The sequence below is a fragment of the Sphaerodactylus townsendi genome, linkage group LG02, assembly GCF_021028975.2.
Source record: "Sphaerodactylus townsendi isolate TG3544 linkage group LG02, MPM_Stown_v2.3, whole genome shotgun sequence".
Lineage (NCBI taxonomy): Eukaryota > Metazoa > Chordata > Lepidosauria > Squamata > Sphaerodactylidae > Sphaerodactylus > Sphaerodactylus townsendi.
Window position 1 is genome coordinate 57,358,690 of NC_059426.1, and position 18,826 is coordinate 57,377,515.

General features: G+C 40.9%; 1 protein-coding gene across 4 annotated transcripts; it reads left to right on the forward strand.

Moving 5' to 3' along the window:
• Positions 1-100: 100 nt before the first annotated feature.
• CCDC14 (coiled-coil domain containing 14) lies at positions 101-17,786 on the forward strand. Of its 4 annotated transcripts, none has more exons than XM_048486672.1 (13): positions 101-275; positions 2,191-2,246; positions 2,678-2,753; positions 3,529-3,601; positions 3,689-3,823; positions 4,633-4,875; positions 4,978-5,096; positions 7,582-8,158; positions 10,017-10,158; positions 11,620-11,699; positions 13,200-13,418; positions 13,507-13,639; positions 16,566-17,786. In XM_048486672.1, exons 1-13 carry the CDS (start codon positions 147-149, stop codon positions 17,527-17,529), a joined length of 2,946 nt encoding a protein of 981 aa, XP_048342629.1. In that variant the 5' UTR covers positions 101-146; the 3' UTR covers positions 17,530-17,786. The 4 variants fall into 4 exon arrangements, with proteins under 4 accessions (XP_048342629.1, XP_048342632.1, XP_048342628.1 ...); XM_048486675.1 differs by having other exon boundaries at positions 102-292; positions 3,683-3,823; XM_048486671.1 differs by having other exon boundaries at positions 102-275; positions 3,683-3,823.
• Positions 17,787-18,826: the final 1,040 nt, after the last annotated feature.

The window sequence follows — 18,826 nt, forward strand, 5'->3', positions numbered from 1 at the left end:
AAAGCCACGACCTCCCTTGTCGCCATTGGCTGGTCGTCGGAACGTTGTTCGCCAATAGGCGCCCTTTCTACCCCGATTTCCTTCCCGTCGATCCCTTCCCGCTTGTGTTGGCGCCTCATAGAAGAAGGTGTAGTTGGGCGGGGCTTATGGTCGACCTCCCCCCACTCCCCACCAGCGTTTTAGCAACCGTTGGGAGCTTCGCTGGAGATCTGGAGATTCGGATCTTTCCTGCTGGACCCCGAATGGCGAAGACGGCCTCCATAAAACGCCATAAGGTACAATGCATTCTAAGGTACTATGGATCTCTAGGGAACTAGCGTGGTTTTCTAAGGGAAGTAAGTAAAATCAACGTAGGGAAACAGATTAACTTGTTTGGTAATTTGTAGGGTGACCCAGACCTTGGGAACTCTGTGGAGATCTGGGGTGGGAGAGGAAGGAACCACTGTGAGGAAAATGGGGTATGCCATGGATCTGTCCTGCTAAGTTGCTGTTACCTGTAGTCTGGACATCAGTGCTCCGGGAAGATTGCTTGAAAGTTGGTAACCCTGCAAAAAGATCATTACAAAGATTTTATCATAGTCCTCCCTCCTTGTCTAACTTTACTGCAAATGAAGACGGTTGTTGTAGTCACTGTTTCCACAACACAGAAAGGCTGATTCCGCATGGGCCAAAAACACCAGTGTGAAAATGCTGTGAAAATGGTGTAAAAGGGTTTAAAATGGTATAAAAGGGTGTATACTGTTTTCACACTGTTTTTACACCACTGTTTTTGGCCCATGCGGAATCAGCCAAAGTTAACAGAATAAAAGTTTAAAGCAGAGGGGGAGAAAACTAGTTAGGAACAGGAGTTCCCCTATTTTGTGAAAATAGGGAATCCAGCTTTCTGGTGTTCCCTTTGGGAATACCTTTTCTCTTTATCACAAACATATACCGTACTTTTGTGTACCTCACTTTCCTCCCCAGTGAGGACTTCAAACATTTGTTTTGTTCTTCATTATAGTTATATGTATCGTTATATCTTTCCTTCATTACATCCTCACAAAAATGTGCAGTTGGCTTAAAGTTACCCAGGAAGTGGAAGAGCAAGTGGAAGTGTGGGGATTCTGGGAGATATAATCTCTATTGATCTACATACTTGAGAGAGCATGTTGTAGACCTGTTGAATTGCAAATAATATTGTAGCAGTTAATCTGAGAAGTAGTCCTCCTCAAAACTGCTTAATCCTGGGATTCTTATTACATCAACTTAAAGAAGAAAAAGAGTTTGGATTTATACCTCACCTTTTATTGGCTGTACCTAGTTAACCAATCTGCATACTGAGGCCAGCCACAACGATAATGTAGGGTTCTGGAAGTTTGCATAACCAAGACCTGGCTGGGACCAGAGGCTGTAGTATTTCTCACACAGGGTCCCCTTGGGCCACCCACTCTCTTCCCCTAAGGAAATAGCTGCACTAGTTGCTGATCAGGTTCTGGGTGAGATTGGTTGTTACCTTTACAGCCCCACATAGCCTGACCCAAATATATCTGAGATACCACCTCCTCCAGTATATTCCTCCACAGTTGCTCTGCTTGTTCAAGTGGTTTATAGGGGGTGCCATCCTTCTGTACCTTCCAGTGCACCAGTCCATGTTGTGTAGCTGTTACCTGTACAGAACTCCTAACTCTTGGCATTACCATTTCAAGGCTGACAGAGGGCTTCAGGGGAAAGGGGGGGGGGGTTCTGATTCTGCCACCCTCCTGTGCTGGTGCTGTTCAAAATCCAGCTTAGTATGTTTTGATTGTTACCACCAGTTTGTTGGCATACTTTGTTCAGGGAATAAATTGATTTCAAACTGGTGAATTTGATTTGAGGCAATAATTGAAAGGGGGGGTTAAAGGAAAATTTTAAATGTTAAAATCAATTCACAAGTGATTGGGTGCTCCTAATGCATAGCTCAAAATCTGAAGTCATGTTATATTGTTCCAGAGGAGTGTGGCCGTGCTTTGTCCTGTTGAAATAGGTGTTTGGAGGCAGTCTTACCTGGGCGTTTGAAAGTAATTGTTAAAACTACATGTCCACATGCCCTGGGTTTTTCAGACACAAGCTAGTGCATTTTCAAAATGAATCTGTCTGATTCTTCATAATAAAGACTTCTTTGGTCTACTATAGTTCTGTTGTAAAATTGACACAGATCTGTGCAATCAACAGGTGCTGTCTTCTGGAAGGCTGGCAGGAACAACTAAAATAACATGCAATAAAAAACAGTAAGAATTTCTTCATAATAACTTTTATGTTAGTACAAGCTGTGAACATCATATTGTTAACATTATCCTGATGACATATTTTACTGTTAGTGTCCATAACTGTCAGATTCTCCAGATTTTTCACCAGGAATAATGGGGATGCCCCGGGAATGTAAACATTTTAATAAAAGTAAATGAACAACTGTTATGCCAACATCTTCCAGTTAGATCATGTTTTATTTCAAGAAACTAAAATAATTTGGGAAAATATGTTTGCTGTTTATATGAAGCATAGTTCATTGCTTTTTAAAATGGTAATTCTCAGTTCCTTCAAAGGGATTGTTCTGACGTCATTGTGTCTGGAGTTTCTGCCACTGTGTATTAAGGCATACAAATAAGTGTGGTTTTTTGTGTATGTATAACAAAGTTAAAATGCCCTTTCCTTGTTTTAGGGCAGCTCTAAGAAAAACTGTGCATTCTGATGCAGAATCTGGCTACTCCCTCTATTCCACAGACTCGGAGGATCAGGTAATAAGATTAAACAAAATGCTCTTGTGTAGAACTGACTTTTAAAATACAAATTGCAAAAAAAAGGGTCATTAAATGAATATTATTCATGGAGTCGTTCAGATGTTTGTATCTCACTGTGACAATGTTAACAACCACTGTGTCGCAGTGGCATGACTTCAATGGTGTGGGTTTGTTTAACCATGTCTTGATGACTGAAAGCAGGTTCAGAAATTCTAATTACTGGCATACAAACCATGTTGTGCATGTTCTATACTTCTAGGTGTATACTATAAAATTCCCTAGAATTGCATATACTAAAGATCTCTGTTTTGGTTTTGTGCCTAGCCTGAGTGGATTCTCTTCTAAATCTGATCATGTAAAGAAATCTGCAGCAGAGATCAAATAAAAGATGGTTTGGCCAAGACCTGCATGAGTTCTGATGTGGGAGTTTCTGCCTTGCCTAAATCCCCCACCCAACTTCTATCTATAGTGTGTAGCTACCAAATAGTATTCTTGCTGGCACTTCTTTAAAACGTTCAACAGAACTGTGTCCTAACTTTCTTTCAGCTTCATCCCAGCAAAATGATTGAAGTTCTCTAAAAGCTTGAGTTCTGCTTGTGGAATAAATTCTGTACATTCAATATATACGGAAGTCTTCCACTGTATACAATAGTAAAGTAGAGCAAACTTTTTTCATTGCACATCATCTGGAAATGTACAAAATATAATAAAGTTCAGAACTGTTGTCTGGTAAAGAAAAGTGTCCACCTTATTTGTATCTTTTCCCAATCAGGTTGCAACTATTCATAATGGCCTTGATCGCTGTGCTGCCTTGTTGAAGGACATCTTACAAAATGAGTCAGAGCGTAAGCATTCTTGAGTTCAGTTTTCATTTTTGGGGATGATATATCTTGTTGGTAAGAGGCATTTATTTCAAATCATTCTAGGAACAGAACCAGTTCGTCAACCGTCAGGGAAACCAAGCCGTGTCAAAACAACTTCTGGACCCTTACTCAGTAAAGCTAATGGTGCAAAGAAAAGGGGTCCAAAGAAAACTACTGTTTCTATGCATGTGCATAAAGAAATTGGTAAGTGGTTGGCTTTTGCTTGTAGAACTCTTGTGACATTAACTCTGTAACTGTCATAATGAAATACTAAACTTTCAGCTAGCTAAAATTCCCAACAAAATTATACTACAATTCTCTGCCTTTACTTTTAAAGCTGTAGTTTTGTTTACAAAAACTTTACCTAACTGCCAATGCTCAGCAGATGCCACATAAATTAGCGGATCAGATTTCCATTTAGGATATGTGTGTTCAGTCATTGATTTTGCTTATTGTGCCCCACTTGAAAACTAGTGTGGTCATGGGTCAGTTTGCAATTTGAAGTTATTGATCATCGCCAACTTCTCCCACCCATGGGATGAAACCTTGTTCCCTGGTTTACCGTGCAACTGAGTGATCTGAAAATGGTTGGGAGATGGCTAGAATGATGCTGGAGGTTGAAAACTGGGTGAAATTGGGTGAAAACAGGGATGGGGAGAGAAAATCTGATGGTGGAAAAAGGGTAAGAAAAATGATGGTAAAAATCTGTGACTGAACTAGGTTATTTATGATCTTGGGCCCTGAGTAGTTTTTGATACAGCTGTCAACACTACTGATCTTGGGCCCTGAGTAGTTTTTGATACAGCTGTCAACACCTATGCAGAGCTCAAGAGTACTCTCTATAAAATTACAAGATAAAGTTTCTAGGACTGCTTAAAATATAGCTTACTAACTTTGATTAGTAAGGGTCCGACTGTCAAAGGACTTCAGGGATAGCACCGCCAGAACAAGATTCCACAACTTGGTTTTGTTAGTCAAAGGAAATCTAAACAATCTTCCTTTATTTTTCATAGTGCCTGTATCAAATAGAAAACCAGCCTCAGCTGGCAAAACTGCTGGTGAAAAAGAAAGAACCCCTGTAGGCACTGAACAACCCCCTGCGCAAACAATTCAAGTACCTTCCACTCAGCATTCTCCCGTAATCCACCAGAAATTGTGTGATCATGTACAAACTCAAATGTCTCTGCTAAATATCCAGCCTCCACAAAAGTCCATTGGTATTCCAGAAGTACCACTTTGCACCATTCCTGAAAATGGTAAGTGAAGTCTTGCTTCAACTGGATAGTCCTTCATTCTTTTGTTGCTTACTAAAGTTGACATTTGTATTAACATTTGCTCTTTGCTCTTAATTGGGACAGAATGTCAGTCTGTTGCCGCATTCAATTGCCGTTTACCTACTTCCACACCAACGCTGTCCCCACAGCATATGGCTAATCCATCAGGGGTGCAGTCTGTAAGTAACCTATGTGATTTTAAAGTAAGTAGTTCAATTAGAACTGCCATATTTTATTCTTACATGTTGTTGATAGTGAAAATTTGACTTGCTTAAATTCTTCCTAAACACAACTAAATGTGTGCTTTGGATATCTGTGCTCCAGTGCAATCTAAGGGGAGCTGGTATAGGTACAGATTGGTAGTCACATTTTATTTGGGGTCTGGAAGAGAGGAAGTATGAATCTAATTTTAGTTCCGGTATGGTAACAAGCTAAACGAGCTCTATCTTGCTGTACTAATCCAGTTTCTTAAAACTTTGTCATACTAGAGGTGATGCTGCAGGAAGGTAAATGATGGCAACCTTTTTAAAAAAAGATCACTAGGTAGTAATGAGCTCAATTCCAGGACAGAATTGAACATTTGGGTTGCCAACTTTGTTTTCCCACCTACCAATCCCAATCATTGTTCACCAATTTTTCTTCAGTCATCTTCTGCTGGGTTAGTCATGCAATATTTTCATATGCTGCTATACCTTTTCCCACAGAAAGATCCAAGTGCAGCCATTTGTAGTGCGGTGGAAGTTAAAAAATCATGTTTCCATTTTAGAAAATAGTCCCAAGTGTTTATCAGCATTAAAAGAATAGTTTTTAAAAGCAGCTTTCATTTTAAAAAAATCATTCTGTGCACTATTACATGGTATTACATGGTAAGACAGCATTTATGTTGGCTCAAATGACTTTTGTGGAAACTTGCCTTTTTCTATAGTGGCGCCCACCATTTTCTGAAAGGTTCAGGAGTCTCTGTTCTTGTGTCGCCATTTTAAAACTGGTTTATCCTGACAATCTCAGTGCTTCTTAATGGGAGTTAGACTAGTCCTCCAAGCAGCGGCTATTCTCATATACATTCTGCGAAGCTACAAAAACATCTCCCTCAAAACAAAAGAAAAAACCACACGTGTGTGTGATTGCCAGGGCAAACAAACTTTATTCTTCTACTTTTTACATGGAAATGGCCATCAAATGAGCAGCAAGCAGAGGAAACTCCGAGGGACTATGTTAAAATGGTGTCAGAAGAACAGAGGCTCCTGAACCTAACAGAAAGTGGCGGACATTACTATAGGAAAAGGCAAGTTTTCCCAAAAGTTGTTTGAGCCAATACAAATGCTATTTTATCAAAGTACCACGTTTAATAGCACACAGAAATATGTTTTTGACAAAGATTCTTCTTAAAAATGATTCTTTAATGCCCATATACATTTGGAAGGACAGGACAGAATTAGGTAGGCACTACAACCCAGGGGCTTAGCTCTGGAGGGGGCAACACACTGGATGCACGCCCCTGTGGGGGTGTGATGGTGGCGTTCCAGGGCAGGGCGGAGGATGTACCAGTGCACCAGGTGCTTTCCCCCCTTGCTACGCCTCTGCTATGACCCCCGTGGAGCATTCCACTACAAAGAAGGTCCAGGAAGAAGTGGCAGATTAATTCACAAATCCTCTGAGATCTTTTGGTGGGAAAGGGTATAGTCATCATTAGTATGGGATTTTTATTTTCACCAGTACTCCTAGATCTTCTCTCATTCTGGTGGGTGAGCACAATTACAAAACAGTTTTGTTAGCTGGGAAAAGAAAGAAAATTCTGGTTGTCAGGAAGCCTCAAGTTAACCTGCATGTGCATATTGCCTTTGCTACTTTTGTCTGGCTTGTTCATCTCTGAAAAATAGAAGATAATCACTTGTCTTTTGCACCAAAAGAAATGGATAGAAGCTGCAAAAGGTGTAGAACCTAGCTGCTATTATAACTACCAAAGCAGGGGTTAACAGAGCTTTAGTGGAAAATTCATTAAGTGGTCTGCTTTTTTCCCTTGCTTTTTCAAGTACATTTACTCAGCTTCGCTATTGAATACTATCAAATTCAGTTAGTAAGGTGGATGTGACCTTGATCTGAACAACTATCAAATTAGCATGAATTTAAGACAATAATAGAACATTTAGGGACATAATATACCAACTGCTGTTCAAATGCACAGTGTGTTAAAGTAAAAATCCTTAGACTGGATCTTAAGAATCTCTTGCAGAGGGTGCTTCTAGCTGCAGATCATTTTCTCCTTTCCCCACAAGGGGAAATATTTCCAAAATATAAATATTTCCAAAATATAATGCTCTCGGTGGGTTTCTTGGTTTTTTGTGCCATGGCTGCAGGGCATGGAGTTAGTTAGTAAGGTGCAGGGCATGGACTGAAGTAAGTTAGCAGATCAAGTGAAACCACTCTCTTTTCTCCTGGCTACATTCCACTGGTGGAACAAGCAGTTCAGAATTTACTGGTTTCTCCCTTCTTGTTACAACTACCACCATCCTGTGGTATTTTGACTATGAGGCTTACCTGTTCCCCAGTAGTAGCTTTTCAGTTATCAAGGGTAATTGCTAAGGGATGCTAAGATCTGGGAGTATAATGGCAGGTCATTGGATCTTGCTTATACTGTAACACACTCACAAGTAAAACTGTTCAGAATTTTGTATTTGCTTGATATAGGGTGTTTCCACGGACAACTACAACCAGTGCACACCACAAATGGGCTTTCCACCGGCAGGTTTCAGTGTTTCCGCTTCTGTTGCCCCAGTGCAGCCTGTTCCCATGTGTTCTGCTCTGCCCCATGTGCTTCAGACTGTTCCAAACAATCCGACAAACCCCACAGTCTTTGTAACGGCTGGTAGCAAAGAAGCTGTGTCAGACCAAGGACGCCAAGAACAACGGCTAAAAGAGGCAGATTTAATACGATGCATTCAGGCACACCTGGCTCTATTGCAGGCACTTGAAAAAGAAAACGAGTGCAAGAACGTTAAGGAAAAGTTCCAGACTGTTGACCTGATACAAGCCCAATTGACGAATTTCCAAGGAGAAACTGTTGAGGAACATAGCGAGGATACTCTGAGTGAAGAGGAGGATGTGGATGGAGTTGACCTGGCACCAGTGAGAGATACGAGTTGTCAAACTACCTTTGACCAGGCAGCTTTAAAGCCTCAACAAAAAACCATTCAAGAAACAGCTAAAAAAATGAAAACGGTGAAATATTTTTTGAAAGAATTGAAGGCCCTGCTCACTGACCATGGTAAACTTGGGTTCTGTGGGGCAGTGAAAAAAAGTTGTGCACATTTCATGCAGTGGTAATTCAGTAGAGTTGACTAAAGCAAGTACGAATGTGGCGGCACATCTTGTCTTTTTTCTGCCAATGCTACATATTTCAGTGTTCACCTGAAATCTCAGAATTATTGTATCTGTGAATAACAGTTTAGTGGGCATAATACACTGGGATCTTCTACACAATCCTTGTGAAAATAATATATGCCCAGTATTCACATTCTTAATATGTTCGTTTTTAAAATTTATTTTTAAAGGTACAAAATAAAACTAAAAAAATAGCAATATGAATTTAACTTTCCTTTTTTCTGTTTTATAACTCTTCCTCTTCTGTCTTCTGAAGTTTCTTGATATTGCATGATTCACAATTTGGTGCTTTCCTATTCTACCTCTAAAATAAGACCAGCATAAGAGGGAAATTAGGAAAGCAGCAAATTGTTTATCATGCAATATTAAGAATCCTCTGAAGATGCCAGCCACAGATGCAGGTGAAACGTCAGGAGAAAATGCCACTAGAACACAGCCACACAGCCTGGAAACCACACAATACCCCAAGATTAAGAATAGTTTTGAAGACCCGTAATATTGAGTAGTTTCATGATCATGTCCCAGATCAAGCTGTAGTTCTGGAAAAATCTGTAGTGTGTTACAGGGTCGAATCAATTACATATTTAAAACTGATGAGAATGACAAGCAGGCGATGAACCAGTAATAAAGTATACTCCAATAATGAAGTCCAAATATATTGAATTTTCCACTTGCTCTATGCTGATTAAATGTAGGATTGGCAAGCTCAGTCCTTGTAATGTAGATATTTCTCACATTACGTGAAAAAAAACTTGTGGCTGAAAGTACTTTATTATTCTAGCACTCTTGTGAAGTTTGCAAGTACTGCCATATCCATCCTGGGCTACATGAAAGCAAGTAGGCTTAGATGCAATTAAATCCATTTCATTTCAACAAACATTGGTTATAAGTAAATGAGCATAGGTGCCAGTTTCACATTTTGGCATGCTGGGGCTCAGATGTCTGCAGCCAATAAAGTTATTGATCGTTTGTAGCTAGGGTTATGAATGGGCCTGGAGAAAACTGTCCTGTCCTTCACTAGAGGCTGAATGTGTGGAAATAGGCAGATGAAATTTCTTCATAGCGCTGAGGTAACCAGCAACCAGTAAAGAACATCCCATTAAGCCTCTATGAAACCAGCAGGACATTTTTCTTCAGGCCTGTTGGCAAACCAGTCTTTAAGTTGAGAATTTTCTTAGAGTCTACATTTTGCATTCTCTGATTGTTTTTTAGGTCTTATGTTAGGACTGAATATCCTAAATGTTAGAACAGATTGGTATTAGAACCTTTTGTTTTGTGGAATATGGAGTAAGTCCGTACTAGTGCTTTAGAACACCAGACTGCTCTCTTGTTGTCCTTTCTAGAAAGATTGCATTATGTTCTGTTTAGTTACACATGTGGCAGACTGCAGGGGGAGATCCCTGAGGTGGTAGAATAATGGTGTTACTGCTTAATGTGGGTGAGGAGCAGCAGCATTTTTAAATGCTTCCCTACACTTAAACAGAATTTCCCACAAATTAAAAACTAACACAGTAGGGAGTTTGTTGGACCGGAATCCTTTCTTTTGCTGGGCTAGCTTTTACTTACGGTGTTTCGTTTTTATAGAGGAAACATTCAGAAATGGCATTCCTTTCACTGTGAAGTGATACTGTCAATTCTGTCACCTCGTCTGCTGCACAAAGGCCCCTTTGTAATCTTCCTCAGTAGCACACTCTCTGTACTTTATCAGTTACTTATAATTATATATTTTTTCTTTTGTGTAGACGATTCAGAAATCTTGAGGCTGCTAGGTGAAGTGGAAGATTGTATATCTTTCTTGCCTGCAGCTGTTGACAGTTCAAATGTGCAAGCCGAAATAGCACTTGCTCTTCAGCCTCTCAGAAGTGAAAATGCTCAGTTGCGCAGGTCAGTACCGTGAATGGAAAAGAGCAGCTCCTTTACGGGATGTCGGTTCAGTTTTAAACAGTTAAGGAAGGGTGATCATCCAACTGAAGCAAAGAAACTTGCTTTAAGGAATAAAGCTTATAATTCTGTGTTTTTCAGGACTAAATATGTATCAACTGTCAATTAAATCATTTACTTTTGCCTTGCCAGCCTGCAAAGTGCAAACTCAGTGTATTATGTCAGTGGGGGGCGGGGAGGTTAACCTTTTGTTTTATGAAATGTGCATCTAATATAAGAGAGATGCATACAGGAGTTGCAGCAATACCAGGAAAAAATTAAAAGAAAAGTCCTGTGAAGATTCATTGAAGCATAAGCTTTTGTGGGCTAGAGGCCACTTGGCCAGATACATAAAATGGATTCTCAGTCAGCACAATATAGAGAGGCTGTGGGAAAGAGAGAAACCAAAACGCTGCACCACTGAGAAGTATGTGAAATAAATCCAGTGATGATGCATTCTAACTAAAAGAGAGCGGAGTATGAGAGCTGAGAGTTGTTAGCTCTACTTTGCCTAGTTATAAAGTCACTGGTCAGGTGACATTTTGTCTGCCACGTGATCCAAATCTACAAAGCTTAGTTATTAACAGTACAGTGGAACCTCCGTTTTCGTTGATAATCTATCCGAAAAGAATAGATGAAAACCAAAACCAAGGCAAACTTTTCCATAGGAATCAATGTAAATCCAATTAATGCATTCTAGGCACTCCAAAAAACATACCAAAAATACATTTTTTGGTGAATAAACATAGTATTTAATGCTGAAAACAGTAACAAACAATAACACTAGGACCAGCTTCAGAGCCAGTGGACCAATGTTGCACCAGAAAGCTGTCCAAAGAGGTCTGTTTCTGATGCCTCTTTAAGATTTGTCTGAAATGGGGCAAGACATTGTCATTAAACAAGTTGCAGACACGACCTGCAACAACTTTGTCCAGGTGATTTTTCTCCACAAACCCCTGCACCTTACTGCAAATTGATGAAAACCGAGGCAAATCTATGAAAACAGAGACAAATTTTTCACTGAAAAAATCGATGAAAACTGACGTTCTACTTTATATCAAGCTAATAATAGGATCACTGTCCATAGGTATGACATAACCAAGTAACATCACTGTTGTTCAGATGACACGTGGCTAATTCTTTCGGTTGACTTTAATTAGTGCTAATCTTACTGGAAGTTGTTCACAAGAAGTGGGTGAATCTGGCACTTGGTATTTTAGTCAGGATTATTAGAATAAATGAAGTTGTTTTCATAATCATCGCTATGTATGCACAAGAGCATAAAGAGTTATCCTGAGATGAACAAAGAGAAATTTTCAAAAAAAATCAGTCAGAAGTGAGAAGAAAGTTTTTCCGCTTTTGAAAATTACCATGAGTTGTCGATTTCCATTTAAGATTTTTTCTCTGTTTTGAACTCACATGTAGGCGACTAAGAATTTTGAACCAGCAGCTCAAAGAACAGAAGAGAGCTGTAAAAGAATGCAGTCTGAATGACAACATTGAATGTAAGTGTCAAGTGAGACTCAAATACATTTATTTTTAAAAAGTTTCGATCCCACCTTGTCTAATTGGATTCAAACATTTTAAAGGTGGTCATTTGAGAATTCAACATTCTGAGCTAGATTCTTAGCTTCAACAGTGGAAGTGACACCTCTTCTGTCTGATTAAGACTTTAAAGCTTATTTTGAATACACGAAGTAACTTATCTTGTTCATACAGTCACAATAATACCATGAGGTATATTATTCTTAATCACGTTGTGTGGTTGGAGGACCAATTCTTGTCGGTGATGAATTGCTCTTCACTTAGCCAGGAAGGTCTACAGTGAAATGTGAACTAAAGTGAGGGCTGTGCTGGTATGGATTGTACTCTGGGCTACCAGTTCAACAATTATATTGCTGAATGTAACTTCTTCTCCCTGTGCTGGACGCTCTTAATGTGTGGTGCTTTGTAAAGATGCTAGGCATTCTTCATTATAGATTTTGTAAAGGCTCAGTTGCCTAACTTGTATCTACCTATATCGTTATGCCTTAAATATGGTGTGTGGGGGTGTGTGTGCATTTTTGTGCCTGGAGCATAGAAATTGGAATGGCTAGCTTCCTATGTTAGCCTGTACTCAGACTTCATCAGCAAGTCTGAAATCCTTGGGTTCACCCTCTCTCCCACCTTCCTCACATATAGATTCAAGACTGAATAGTTTTTGAGTTGACCTGTTTGTTTTGATGCCTAAACCTGGACAACACTGTTGTTGCTGCTGCTGCTGCTGCTGCTGCAGCTGCAATGTTAGAGTAGCCACAGAAGTCTCTTTCCTCCAAGCTGTATGAAAACGCAACAGCGCAGGTCCAATGCAGGCTGGAGGGCCAGTTAACTGAACATATTTCCCTAGAAAACAGTGTCAAACAAGGTTGTCTTCTAGCCCCTTTGTCGAGCCTCTGTGTAAATGATATGATTCCCTTCATTAAGAACTTTGCAGCGCACACATCCATATTGGCTGGCTCTCAATCAATATCAATAAGCCTTTATTGGCATATGGAACATACAGTATAAATACAGTTAAAATTATAAGGTAAAAACTTCCCATTTGATCATAAGTTCAGTTTGTAAACTTCAGCCACTGTGAGACAACAGTTAAAATCATTACAGTTTAAAAGCATATTTACTCTGTATGGGTTTTCATAGAGTCAATAACCTGGGATAATAAGCTGGATCTTAGATTCTGGTAAAATGGGCAGTGGAGGAGAATGTGCGGAATGGAATCCTGCTGCCCTGGACTGCAGGGGCAAAACCTCTTATTGCTCGGTAGACCCTTGAGTCTTCCTCTATGGAGCAGGGATGGCATAATGTTAAATCTAGCCAACATGCAGGCTCTCCTATATATAGGGTTGGCTGGCTCTCAAATACCTGTGCTCCTTTATGCTGATAGATCAGGGTATTGAATATTTCTTTCTGTATGATAGAGCTGAACTGTTTTCTTTTTTAAACTAAGGTGTTTGTTTGTTCCATAGTCATCTCCCTTCAGTCCTTGAACAGGACACTGCAGAACCAATTGAAGGAGTCTGTTAAAAGCATTGAGTCGCTGCAAAATAAAAATGAAGAACTAATTAAAATCCTAGAAGACCAAAGAGGAGAAGACAAAAGATTGACCAGAATAATCCATGAGAGAGAACAAGAATTGCTTGAAAAAAAGCAGCAGTATGATATTGAATCAACAAAGCTCAAAATGGGTATGTGCCCTGTGGCTACACCTTTTGTTTGGAGGTGCCTGTTATCGTAAAGGTTAAATGAGTTATATTTTGCCATTCTATGTCTTAGAAGCAGATGAGATGCTGGCCAACATGAAGAGTTTCCAGTATAAGGTAGAAGCAGCTGAGAAAGAGACCCAGATCTTGGGTATTACATTGCGTCAGCGAGATGCAGAAGTGAACAGACTGCGTGAATTGACAAGGTAATGTTTCCTTTACTGCAGCATTAAGGAACATGTTGCTACAGTACAAGACCTTTTCTGCTTTTTTTGCTGTTTTGGGTAGGTGAGTGGGAGCAGTTTGCTCTTCAAATTTGGTTTCTGTAGCTACTCAAAATGTTTATGAAAAACATAAGCAGAATAATCTTGACACTTGGCTGAAATAAGCACACAGTAGTAGCGTTTGAAAATAGGTTCTGTCCTCAGGGGTTATAAGATGTTCAAGATCTTGGGGTTTGCTTTGTACCATAATTTGTAGAAATCCTTCTAATAATTCATTTGTAAGCACAGCAGGATACAACATGTCCCACACTGGCAAGCACTCAGGGCATCGCCCCGCCCCGCCCTGTTGGCGCTGCGCCACTGCTCAGGTCCCATTGACAAGTTTTCTGAGTGCTAGATAGTCCCAGTGCCCCTCCACTCCTTCTGGAATGTCTCTTTGTGCAAGGGTTCATTGAAAAGTATTTATCCTGAGCAAATGGAAACTTTGGTCTCTGCTGCAGCATACAATTCTATCTAGTGTTCATAGAACTTGTTCATAGGATCTAAGCCACTAGTTTTGGGAGATCTCTCTTCATTACAAGAACCTTTTTTATTTAATACAAGAGAAGAAGATGGCACTTTAAATACAAGAAGCTGCATTGAAAAGAGATGCCGGCAACACGCAGAAGTAGAGACTAGGCACTTCCATCTCTGTGTTGTGCTGCTGAACCAGGCCTCTGTCTTTCTTTATCTCTCTTTAACTGCCTACAAAATACTATCATTGCTTTAAAGATATCCTTACTGAAAGATCCATTTTAGCAGAGTTTGTCGGATATATTTTGCTGCACATTAACTTCTCTCCTGTGACTGTAGTGCTTAGCCAATAGAGGGTGGTAGTGATTCATGTACTGAATGAAAACTTTTCTGGAAAGCAGACGTGAGCATTGTAGTCAATAGCATCTATGAATGTCATTAAACTTGAGTTGCTCAACTGATCAAGTCACATGTGGAAGGAGATTTTATCAGATAAGTTACCGCACAGTGGAGAACTATGTGCATTAGTGGGTGCAGCCTGCACCAGTCTGCCTCTTACCTGTGACTGCAACCCTTTAAAAATGTTATAGCCATCTTGTATACTACACAGGGACTGGATCCAATCCACTCCAGTGTACCTTCCCCACCAAACATTTGAATGGTGTCTGTTTGAGAAGGTTACGCTAACTTGTTCTGGTGGGTTTTCCGGGCTGTGTGGCCGTGATCTGGTGGATCCACCAGACCATGGCCACACAGCCAGGAAAACCCACCAGAACCAGTTGAATCCGGCTGTGAAAGCCTTCGACATTATGCTGTTTTGATGCAGTCCCTTGAGTGTCCTGGAGAACAGATGGAAAACTTTTAATAATTTTTTTATCAAACAATTCTAGCAGATCACTTCAAAATCCCAGTCATAATGACAGGTTCTTCAAGGGTCCTTACATTTATGAGGCCACCTGGTTGAAGTTAACTTCTCTGTAGAAAGACAGACTGCACTGCTCTGTGGGATTCCCTTCAAAGGATGCTGTCCCTTTTGGGGAGAAACAGCTTTTTGCCCATACTGTCCTCATATACATCACTTTAGTGTTTCCACTCGAACTGAACAACAGCTTTTCACTTTTATTGGGAGAAAACAGAAGTGTCTCTTCAGACACTCTGTTTCGGGGGATAAATGTATCCATGGTTCAGTTGTTTTTAAAAACAGATATTATCCCTTCCTTAACACTGTTGCCAGTTGCAGTCAGTTTGCTTTGTCCAACAGAACCAGTGGAGGCTATTGCCAGCCAAAGCCACCATTATATTTGCATAGTCCCATGCTAGATGCAGTTTCTTGGGTTGCAGCCTTCTTTTGTATATGCATTCAAATATTCAGTGCGAAGTATAAGTGTGTGTGTGCGTGTAAGCGAGAGAGAATTCTGCAGCTATGTAGGCAAGGCCAGTAACATGGGTCTTTCACATCTGCCCTACCAGTGACAGAATCCTCTTTAGACAAAAGGGAAGAGTTTAGTCATGCTGAAATGTGATAGGCCGTATCTGCACGGCCCGTTTACGACGGCCTGGGGGCGCCAAAAAAGGCGCCCCCAGGCCGCCGTTCACACAGGCGCCGCTGCTGCAACGCAGCAGCGGCGACCTGACGCCTCTTCCCTCCCCCCAGGGCGGCGTCAAGCCGCCCTAAACAACAACCCTTTAAAGGGTTGTTGTTGGGGAGGGATCGTCTTCCTGCGGAGCGGTCGCGAACCGCTGGCCGCCAGGCGCTTTCCTGTGTCTTCCCTCGTTGCCTGCGGTGGCGGCACGCCCACACTGTCCTCCGACCTCCAGGGGTCGGAGGGCAGCGTGAAGCGGGGCTGCGACGCCCCGCAGGCGACGAGGAAGACACAGTAAGTGGGGCGGGGGAGGGCGCAGAGGCGGCTCCGTGCGGAGCCGCCCTGCCTTCTGCCGGCCTCCCCGTTGCCTGCTCACACGCTTGCGTGCGAGCAGGCTCCCGCCCCCACGCCGACGGAACTCCTGCCGGCGTGGGGGCGCGAGGGGGCTGTGCAGAAACGGCCATAGAGAAAGTCTTGGGAACAGGAACTAGATGGTTTTCCCAATGGCTGCCCTAAGAGCTTATTAAAAGGTATACTACTTCCATAAAGTGGTTGTTTTGTAAGCAAGGTTATGGGCATGTCTCTCATAGTGACCTGAAAATAATAATAAAAAACATTTTAGCCATATTTCATTCTGTTTCCAGTCAGCACATGTATGAATTAGTAGCATTGTTTACTATGTGATGGCAAGCAAATAGTTGCCTCAAAATCATTTGTCCTCTGTAAGACATTAATCCTGACAATCTGGGGTGTATTATCTTGAATTCTGCCACACTTGTATAAATAATACAGTGTTTAATTTTATTTAACAGGGCTCTGCAGGGCAGCATGTCCAAACTTCTTTCAGACCTCACGATGGACACTAAACCAAAACCAGGAAAGAGCTTGTCAAAAGCTCTCTTGGAAATTCATGAAAAACAGCTGCAGCCCGACATGTATCCTCTTAGTGCTTCCATAATGAGTTACCTCAAAAATGTAGAGACTGATCCTGTTCGGGTAAATACGGAGCCCTGCTCAAAGGGGGAGATGAAAGAAGCAGATCAAATGTATGACAGGGCAGCTGAACACTCTCCTCAGAAGTCTCCTGTGGCACAAGCAGTGCTGGCTTCAACAAACATGTTCACCTTTCTAAAGCCAGATGTTGAGGCAGCCAGTGACTTGAGCACTTTAGTAGGAGGAGACAAGCCAGATGAGACTGTCTACATTCCCTTGACCAGCAGCCCATCAAAGAGATCAGCAGCGACAGCAGCAGCTGGAAGATGCAGCATGTCTGTCCAAGATCCTAAAAGCCTTGACCCTGACTTTGGATGGGCTGATTCTAAACGGCCAAGCAGGTTTGGGATGTCGGGTGAGGCAGAAGTCTTCGATAAATTCAGTGGTGTCTGCGCTATAAAAAAGACTGTGGAAAATAAATTTGAAAATACCAGGAGGACAGGAATGCTGGAAGACAAGAGGCTTCAAATGCAGCCAAGAGAAATAACAAATGGAGCTGCTAAAGAGATTTTGGACAATCCAGACAGACTTCAGTCTGATAAATTCTTTTGTACTCCAATTTCACATTGCAAAGGAAATGTGCAGAAAAAAGGCAGTGGGATTTCTGTTCCAGACTCAAGTTTTTCAACCCTTGATGGCTTGTCAAAGAAATCAGGATGGACTGTATCTTCCTTTTCGACGTTCACTTCGCAGGATGAAGAAGACTTTAAAAATGGTCTTGCAGCCTTGGATGCTAACATAGCAAGACTGCAAAAGACATTGCAGAACAATTTGACAAAATGAATCCTCATGGATGAAGTGGAAGAAGAAGCAGGCTTTTTTCTTATCAAAGGGATTTTTAAAAGTCTGCACTGTATATTTTATTAGTTGTCTTCTGAATTGATATAAAATTCAGTTATAGATAAAGGGCTACTTGTGGGGAAGGCTATCAAAATCAAGAGTAAATCTGATTTTAAATTTTATCACTTAACCATTGTTCTTGTAAATAGACTGTTACATTTGAGTATTTGTGTCACATTAAAGCTTTTAATTTATTATTAGACTTATATGCTGCCCTTCCTGTTACAACTTTGGGATTTGTTTAGAATGGAAGACATCTGATTTTTAAATTGACACTCTTTCATGCTGTCTGGAACCCCTTGCCCAAGTAAGGTTACTTTTTATTACTCTTGGAAACTTGCATTGTTGGGCTGGGAGCAAAGTCTCCATTAGACCAATTAAGAGAGAAACAGGACTACTAGAACTCTGCAGGTGTACATATAACAATAACAATCAGAATGCTTATTCAACTTAGAGTAAATTTAAAGCTTGTTCAATTTTAAGTAGTTCAGAATTGTAATTCAATCATCAGGAAATAAGAAGATACAGTATATTTAATGGACCTTCTCTAATAGTAAGCCCCTTTCCTCTAGTTAAAGTGGAAAAAAACAGTGTAGCTAAGAAACATTTCACATTGGTTTAGGCTTAGGTTGAAAGCAAGATAAGCAGATGAGATAAGACAAAAATTAAGAGAAGAGTTTGGATTTATATCATGCTTTTCTCAACCAAAGCAGCTTTCCTTCCACTCCCCACAACAAATACCTTGTGAGATAGGTGGGGCTAAAAGAGTTCTGAGAGAACTGTGAATAGCCCAGGGTTACACAGAGGCTTCATGTATTGGAGTGGGGAAACAAATCCAGTTCACCAGATAAAGAGTCCACTGCTCCTAACCAGAATACCTGCTGGCTTTCTGTATAATTTAAACAAAATGTACAGAGAAATGGAACAGGGAATGGTAGGAGTCTTAAAATAAGCATGGATGTGGCTTTCTTCAATAACCTGATGTCCCCAAAAGCTGACACTGAAGGCTATAGGGACCCTCTGGGCAAAAATTAATGACCAAAGGGGTTGCAGTGAGGAAAAGGGGGAAAACCTTGCTTCACTCTTGGGCCAGTGGCAACTTTGCCTAGCTACTCTTTGGCTCTACAGCCCCTAACTCCTGTTTTTGTGTGTATTTGTTCTTCCAGATCCTGAAAACCTCAGCCTTAGTCTGGTATAACCCACCTCATAACTTTATTATTCAGATCTGTTGGCTGGGGGA

Bases quoted from the DNA above. Each gene is read 5' to 3' on its own strand.
- CCDC14 (XM_048486671.1), top strand. From the start codon at position 147: ATGGTCGACCTCCCCCCACTCCCCACCAGCGTTTTAGCAACCGTTGGG. The intron at 2,754-3,528 runs GTAATAAGATTA...TTTCCCAATCAG, and splicing joins CCACAGACTCGGAGGATCAG to GTTGCAACTATTCATAATGG. The intron at 4,876-4,977 runs GTAAGTGAAGTC...TAATTGGGACAG, and splicing joins TTGCACCATTCCTGAAAATG to AATGTCAGTCTGTTGCCGCA.